The sequence below is a fragment of the Saccoglossus kowalevskii genome, chromosome 8 (assembly GCF_978046115.1).
Source record: "Saccoglossus kowalevskii chromosome 8, keSacKowa6.1, whole genome shotgun sequence".
Taxonomy (NCBI): domain Eukaryota; kingdom Metazoa; phylum Hemichordata; class Enteropneusta; family Harrimaniidae; genus Saccoglossus; species Saccoglossus kowalevskii.
In genome coordinates this window covers 30,847,601-30,856,928 of record NC_140648.1, presented here as the reverse complement: position 1 = coordinate 30,856,928, position 9,328 = coordinate 30,847,601, and the positions used below count along the sequence as shown (strand labels likewise).

Below are 9,328 nucleotides of genomic sequence, written 5' to 3'. Positions count from 1 at the left end.
TATGTGAACAAACAAGCTGTTTTCTGATTGGCTTGAGTGATAGGCACCATCTTTTAAGTAGCTTAGCATTGTCTAGTAGTTTGTGCTGTAAATGTGTCAACTTAGTCATGTCCATACCAACATGCCACACAAGAAAACCAGAATAGAAATCAAAACCTTTTTATAACATTACAAAAATTATTCAGTTTATTTGATAGTTTACAATCTGATGGAGTCATCTGTGAAGTATAAATCTTGAAAAATATAGAGATAATGAAATAAAAGAGTCTATTTACATACAGGTATAACCAGAGTATCTTACTTTCACTCCACTATAAATGCTTAAAAGGCAGTCGATCAATAAAAATGATTCATGGAAAATGAGTCATTTCTGACACACCCCCTCCACCACCACCGAAAAAAACTATTTTTTATAAACCCCTATACTTGTTTGGTTCACATTTTAACTTAACTTTATGTCCATTTCCACTTTGTATTGGTGCTTGTTTTCTGTATTGCGTGTACAATGTTTTTCGTTCACAATGTTTGTTTTTAGTATATGTTTTGCGTAGTTTCTTATTGCGATTTTACCGCAGGCAATGCTGAATCACCTTTTATCCCTACTCATGTTTCCTGTGTATTAGTTTTAATAATCGACAGACCATATGATTGGGTGAATTTTGTAAGTAGTTAAGTGCCAATGATACATGTGGAAATATAAAACATTAAAATTCTAAATACAGTTTACTACTAATTTATTCAGCTGTTTGAAGTACGTGGCAGTTGGAGAAGCGGGAAGCTATTCTCAGTACAAAGATTATACAAATTATAATCTACTGTGACAGAATGGCGAATAGCATGACAATCCTGCTGAAGACTACTGAGCTTTCATGAACCTGTATTGAGTAGGCTACTGAGGTCACCTGCAACGAAGGTTCTGTGATTGGAAGATGAACTCATTTGTGGGAGCTGAAGCTTCTAGAAGATTATACAATTAAATAAATGGATACTGATTACAAAATATACATTACTGGCAGTGAAATACACAGACAAAAAAAATAAAAATAAAAATTCAAAAAATAAACTAAAGTTGACAGAAAATTGAGTTTCCTTGGATTGATTTATCATATTGATTTTTCAAATAAAAAAAAATATACTTCTACGTATGAGTGAATGAAACAGGCAACATTCGCAATACACTTTGGTGAAAATGCTGACAAAAGATTTATTGAATGAAGTTACAATAAAAATTACCAAATTCACAGATCTGGACTTGTTTACTAGATTCAAACTAGATAACATACAATTCATGGGCTGACTACATCTTATAGGATATCATGGGCTGTCTGCGTGTACAATAATATGGGATATCACAAGCAATCTGTACGATTGTACATATTATGGGATATCACAAGCAATCTGTATGATTGTACATATTATGGGATATCATGGGCAATCTGTATGATTGTACTACATTATGGGATATCACAGGCAATCTGTACGATTGTACATATTATGGGATATCACAGGCAATCTGTATGATTGTACATCGTGTGGAATATCATGGGCAATCTGTACGATTGTACATATTATGGGATATCACAGGCAATCTGTATGATTGTACATCATGTGGAATATCATGGGCAATCTGTATGATTGTACATATTATGGGATATCACAGGCAATCTGTATGATTGTACATATTATGGGATATCACAAGCAATCTGTATGATTGTACATCGTGTGAAATATCACAGGCAATCTGTACGATTGTACATATTATGGGATATCACAGGCAATCTGTCTGATTGTACATATTATGGGATATCACAGGCAATCTGTATGATTGTACATATTATGGGATATCACAGGCAATCTGTATGATTGTACATATTATGGGATATCACAGGCAATCTGTCTGATTGTACATATTATGGGATATCACAGGCAATCTGTCTGATTGTACATATTATGGGATATCACAGGCAATCTGTCTGATTGTACATATTATGGGATATCACAGGCAATCTGTATGATTGTACATATTATGGGATATCACAGGCAATCTGTCTGATTGCACATATTATGGGATATCACAGGCAATCTGTATGATTGTACATATTATGGGATATCACAGGCAATCTGTACGATTGTACATATTATGGGATATCACAGGCAATCTGTATGATTGTACATATTATGGGATATCACAAGCAATCTGTATGATTGTACATCGTGTGAAATATCATGGGCAATCTGTACAATTGTACATATTATGGGATATCACAGGCAATCTGTCTGATTGTACATATTATGGGATATCACAGGCAATCTGTATGATTGTACATATTGTGGGATATCACAGGCAATCTGTACGATTGTACATATTATGGGATATCACAGGCAATCTGTATGATTGTACATATTATGGGATATCACAGGCAATCTGTATGATTGTACATATTATGGGATATCACAAGCAATCTGTATGATTGTACATCGTGTGAAATATCATGGGCAATCTGAACAATTGTACATATTATGGGATATCACAGGCAATCTGTCTGATTGTACATATTATGGGATATCACAAGCAATCTGTATGATTGTACATCGTGTGGAATATCATGGGCAATCTGTACGATTGTACATATTATGGGATATCACAGGCAATATGTATGATTGTACATATTATGGGATATCACAAGCAATCTGTATGATTGTACATCGTGTGGAATATCATGGGCAATCTGTATGATTGTACATATTATGGGATATCACAGACAATCTGTATGATTGTACATATTATGGGATATCACAGGCAATCTGTATGATTGTACATATTATGGGATATCACAGGCAATCTGTCTGATTGTACATATTATGGGATATCACAGGCAATCTGTCTGATTGTACATATTATGGGATATCACAGGCAATCTGTCTGATTGTACATATTATGGGATATCACAGGCAATCTGTCTGATTGTACATATTATGGGATATCACAGGCAATCTGTATGATTGTACATATTATGGGATATCATGAGTGATCTGTCTGATTGTACATATTATGGGATATCTTAGACTACCTGTCTATACATAATATGGGATATCATTGGCTACCAATCTGATTGTACGTATTATGGGATATCATGAGTGATCTGTCTGATTGTACATATTATGGGATATCTTAGACAGCCTGTCTGTACATAATATGGGATATCATTGGCTACCTATCTGATTGTACGTATTATGGAATATCTCTCCATATATTAGGGAATATTTTATTAGAGACTATTCCATTTTACAATAACGTTTACACTACCAATTCCCATGCAATAATCTCATTGTAACCAGCAGTAAACAACAACTTTCCAGATGGAGAGAAAGCAACTAGTTGAACAGCATCATTGTGGCCTGTGAAGTCTTGAAAACTTCCCTCATAATAGTCAATTAGTTTGACTAAACGCTCTGTAAAGTAAATAATATGCATGAACTGTAAGTCTGAACTTTGCTTCAATTCATCCAGTCATTGCACTTGGCATCAATCTTATCGACAGAAATAGCTTCAATAAAGAAAATGTTAGCAAGCACCCTAAGAATTTTTCTATCAAACAGTTTGTTTTTTCCGCTGGTGTTTCGTAGCATTAACTAACAACGTTGTAGGGTGAAAAATAGCAAAATAATTTCTAAATGTTCATTGGCTATTTGTGGTATTGAATCTACCAACATCTATGAATAATTAGATTTTTTTCTAATTGATCAGGTCATGTATTACTCTTTCATTGTGGATGATATATTAACTTTACAGTATGTGACTCAACTTACCACTAGCTCCAGTAGCAATGACATGCCCTTGAGGGGAGACATCCAAATCAGTTGCCCAATGAGTCAATGCAACTGTACGAACTACCTGAAAATGTAAAAATAAAAAAATGTAATTACGATTAATTTAAAACAAGTGTACTATGATGCACAGTATTAGTATATCTACTGTACTTGATCACATGTGACAAAAAACTTACCCTTCTCTGCGACATGCTGTAAAACTGAATATGTTTCTGCATCCCATAACCACTATATATAATGATATCAGGTTCACTTGGTGAGAATCTGGCTAGACTTGGTGGTAATAACTTGTAAGATGACTGGAAAAAACAAACATAATCCCATTTAGTGTATCTATATCAGTATATGTGAATTTGGAACCACAGCACAGCCACGAGTCTCACAGACCTACAATAGTTCAGGAAATGGACAGATTCACAATGGTTCAGGATATATACAAACTCACAATGGTTCAGGATATAGACAGACTCACAATGGTTCAGGATATAGATAGACTCACAATGGTTCAGGATATAGACAGACTCACAATGGTTCAGGATATAGACAGACTCACAATGGTTCAGGATATAGACAGACTCACAATGGTTCAGGATATAGACAGACTCACAATGGTACATGGTATAGACAGACTCACAATGGTACATGGTATAGACAGACTCACAATGGTTCAGGATATAGACAGACTCACAATGGTTCAGGATATAGACAGACTCACAATGGTTCAGGATATAGACAAACTCACAATGGTTCAGGATATAGATAGACTCACAGTGGTTCAGGATATAAACAGACTCACAATGGTTCAGGATATAGATAGACTCACAATGGTTCAGGATATAGACAAACTCACAATGGTTCAGGATATAGACAGACTCACAATGGTTCAGGATATAGATAGACTCACAATGGTTCAGGATATAGACAAACTCACAATGGTTCAGGATATAGACAGACTCACAATGGTTCAGGATATAGACAGACTCACAATGGTTCAGGATATAGACAGACTCACAATGGTTCAGAATATAGATAGACTCACAATGGTTCAGGATATAGACAGACTCACAATGGTTCAGGATATAGACAGACTCACAATGGTTCAGGACATAGACAGACTCACAATGGTTCAGGATATAGACAAACTCACAATGGTTCAGGATATAGACAGACTCACAATGGTTCAGGATATAGACAGACTCACAATGGTTCAGGATATAGACAGACTCACAATGGTTCAGGATATAGACAGACTCACAATGGTTCAGGATATAGACAGACTCACAATGGTTCAATATAAATACAAACTCACAATGGTTCAGGATATAGACAGACTCACAATGGTTCAGGATATAGACAGACTCACAATGGTTCAGGATATATACAAACTCACAATGGTTCAGGATATAGACAGACTCACAATGGTTCAGGATATAGACAGACTCACAATGGTTCAGGATATATACAAACTCACAATGGTTCAGGATATAGACAGACTCACAATGGTTCATGATATAGACAGACTCACAATGGTTCAGGATATAGACAGACTCACAATGGTTCAGGATATAGATAGACTCACAATGGTTCAGGATATAGACAGACTCACAATGGTTCAGGATATAGACAGACTCACAATGGTTCAGGATATAGACAAACTCACAATGGTTCAGGATATAGACAGACTCACAATGGTTCAGGATATATACAAACTCACAATGGTTCAGGATATAGACAGACTCACAATGGTTCAGGATATAGACAGACTCACAATGCTTCAGGATATATACAAACTCACAATGGTTCAGGATATAGACAGACTCACAATGGTTCAGGATATAGACAGACTCACAATGGTTCAGGATATAGACAAACTCACAATGGTTCAGGATATAGACAGACTCACAATGGTTCAGGATATATACAAACTCACAATGGTTCAGGATATAGACAGACTCACAATGGTTCAGGATATAGACAGACTCACAATGGTTCAGGATATAGACAGACTCACAATGGTTCAGGATATAGACAGACTCACAATGGTTCAGGATAAATACAAACTCACAATGGTTCAGGATATAGACAGACTCACAATGGCTCAGGATATAGACAGACTGGTACAACACTAGGTCAGATTGACTTTGACTATCAGAATATCGTTGCATATTTAACTTACGATATCTCCTCTAGTGATGACTGTACCATCAGGGGCAAATGCAGGAGCAGGAAATGTCATCCAGTCAATTAGTTCACAGAAATCTCTTGACCAGTTAGCTGTCCATATACTGACTCGTCTATCAGCACTGGCAGCTAACCATAGAGTAGGAGCAGAGAAACCCAAGTCATGGTCCTACAAAAACACACATGGTACATTTGTTTTGTATGTTATTAAACTGAGTTAATAATTAACACTATAACAATAGTCTCTCAATAATAAGATACAGTGAAATCAACAATTTAAATGTTCACAATCAATATATGTTAAAAATTCTAGCATAGTAAGTGGATGTAGAGAATGTCAATTGAGTGGAATATGAGTACATTACCTGTGTATAAGTCACATTTAAATCAGTAATAGGTGCTCCTTTATGGTCATTAATTACTCTGATTGTCATGCCAGTAGTAGGACTACTTATAGCAATAATACCATCTTTAGCACCAGATAAGATAACATGACCTAAAATTTGAAAACATGTATGAGTTATTATTACTTTCATTAATATGTGATACATTGATAAGAATAGACACATACATGTACTCTAATACATGCATCAAGTATTTTGTGGTCTAGTGAAGCATATGTAAGTATTTGCTCTTAGAAACAGATTCCCAATAAAATCACATTTAAACCAAAAATTGCATTTGGTGTATAATGATTCATTAAAATATTATCATAGAAACACCTCTATAATTTACATACTGCAAATGTGCTTCTAATAGAGCAAATACTGTATTAACAGTTTTCATTTATAGAGACAGTTGTAACACTGCGAACCAAGATGATTGATAACCGACTGTTTTGATTTACGTATATCTGTTGAGCGATATGTACTAAAGTTATTACAGCCCAAAGATGGGCATTTGTGTCTTTGTTCAAAGAAAACAATGTCATGTTCTATTTCTTTTAATTGCTGTGAAACTTGTGAACATAAAGTGTTGTCTCTCCTAATGTTGAAAGTAAACATACAATACCTTTCACAACATACAACCATATTCCTATCACAACAACATGATGTCATTTTAATTAACTAAACCATACGAGGCAAAGATTGTAGGAAAGATTGAACAGTTTGTTACAATAATGAGGGTTATGACCAGGACATTTTCAATGATACTGAATGTAGTGATAGTAGTGGTTTGATTTGTACATACCATCGGATGAGAAAGTAATGGCAGTAACAGCAACATGATGTGGATGCATCTTTAGAATTGTTTCCACTTTATTCAAATCAAACATTCTAACAGTACCATCACCATAACCAGCAACAATCTTCTGCATAACACTCGTATTAGAGTCGCATGCTACTGACTGATCATTGCTACCACTAAAAGCCAAACAGTTACAACTCTGGAAAACAAAAAGATATACCAATTTAATTATACATTACTTAAACAAAAAACTCGCTGCGATTTTTTTTACTGTTAATACATGACCTGCTGAAAGCTGCCTCCATAGATCGCAGAAATGAATGGAAAAGATGGCGTCAAAAAGTGATGTACTAGGAAATTAACATAGGTAATTATTGTCACATGCTGTTCTTGAACTATATATGGAAATACAAGTTTCTTTGACTTTCTTTGACATGTTAATGTTCGATTTCTTTTGTCTCAAGACAACACCATTTATGTTTAAAAGAAGACACCCCTCCCCCGTCCATTATTATTTGTAAATCTTTGTCCTTGCTCAGTTTTCATGCAAAAATTGTCAGAGCATCGACCCTTTATTCCTTAAAGTATATACATGTATATAACAGAGGTTTCTATGTGGTTGTCACCCTCTAGTGTTAAGAAAAGTTTTTTTCATGTCTTTTGTTTTGTTTTACACTTGACACCCACACAAAGTCACTGATTGGCTCATATTCAAATTAAGTCTACTGACAGCTATCTGATGTACCTGCATTATGCAGCATCAAAATAGTCCAATGACTTGTTTGTATAGGCAAATTACTGTGTAGCACACACTTTGATATTTTGGGAGAACAAATGTGTTTTTTTTTGGTTACAGATCTGTGCCACTATGTGCAAACATGTGGCTTTGTGGTTTCGAGTGTGCTGAATAATCTCTGATTATTGTTTTATGGTCAAAATGGTTTTAAATCTTGTCTCACAAGATCCAAATTACCAGTATGTCAGGACTGTTAAGAGATCTGTTAAATATATGAATTTATTGCTCAAATTAACTTTAGGCAACTTGGTCTGTTCATTATGTATATAGTGCACTAAAGGGCCACTGTCATACTGATGAAGGGTGAATAAGAATGACCTAGACCTAGACCTAGATTGGTCTGTTCATTATGTATATACCCGGTAGTGCACTAAAGGGCCACTATCATACTGATGGAGGGTGAATAAGAATGACCTAGACCTAGACCTAGACCTAGACTGGTCTGTTCATTATGTATATAGTGCACTAAAGGGCCACTGTCATACTGATGGAGGGTGAATAAGAATGACCTAGATTTCAGTCTGGAGAGACTAATGTTTGGAAATCTGATAGGCTTTTTCATCTATCAGAAGTGATATATAAATATATATTATACGCTCAAAAAGTTGCTGATTGAATTGTATAAAGTACACTACCTGGTCTGATACTTGGAATTGAAGAGTGAGGTCCATAGCACCAACAGTCCATACTTTTAAGCTGCCATCACTGGAACAGCTAGCAAAGTGTTGTTCATTCTCACTAAATATTATACCATTAACCTAGTCAGAGTAAGTAGTAGTGTTATACTTCTATCAAGGTATTTTCATAAGCCACAGCATAATTTTGCATCTTACTTCCTAAGGAAATATTACAGCAAGTTTCAGATTGGAACAGCTAGTAAACTTGCTCATCAATTCACTGACAACTTTGGTTTTGATTAAGCAGATTACCTACAATTCTAATTACCCAATATTTTGCCAACATTAAATGCTAGTAATTTTAAATAGGAATTTAAAATAAGTTTATGAAGTTTTATAGGACTGAAGAGCATGCAAAATAGTTTTTGTTGGTCAAACCTGCTTTATCAAAACCAAAGTGGTAGGCAAATTAGTGGGCAAGTTTGCTAACTCTTAATAATACTTCTAAGACTTGTTGTAAATCAAAAAATCACAAAAGTTATGTCTCCTCCGAGCAGGTATTGATTTCCAGCAATTGTTTGTTACAAACAATAAATAGTTAAGGGCAACACAATGTAATATGCTGATTACTGAATTTCAGCTGCAATTTAAAATTTCATTCCTAACCTCTCACTGACCCCTGTAAGCACTTTAAGGGCTTTGAAATGTGTACAGT

The 9,328-nt window shown here is 35.1% G+C and overlaps 1 protein-coding gene across 1 annotated transcript in view; it reads right to left on the bottom strand.

The window, feature by feature from the left end:
* Nucleotides 1-3,298: 3,298 nt before the first annotated feature.
* LOC100371299 (WD repeat-containing protein 90-like) overlaps nucleotides 3,299-9,328 on the bottom strand; it is a 46,165-nt gene continuing 40,135 nt past the window's right edge. Inside the window, exons 33-39 of the mRNA XM_085502492.1 lie at nucleotides 8,632-8,754; nucleotides 7,204-7,399; nucleotides 6,378-6,508; nucleotides 6,008-6,181; nucleotides 4,008-4,130; nucleotides 3,811-3,895; nucleotides 3,299-3,453 (exon numbers count right to left, since the gene is read on the bottom strand). Of these exons, the coding sequence (XP_085358618.1) occupies nucleotides 3,299-3,453; nucleotides 3,811-3,895; nucleotides 4,008-4,130; nucleotides 6,008-6,181; nucleotides 6,378-6,508; nucleotides 7,204-7,399; nucleotides 8,632-8,754 (987 nt within the window). The remainder of the gene's footprint in view (nucleotides 3,454-3,810; nucleotides 3,896-4,007; nucleotides 4,131-6,007; nucleotides 6,182-6,377; nucleotides 6,509-7,203; nucleotides 7,400-8,631; nucleotides 8,755-9,328) is intronic.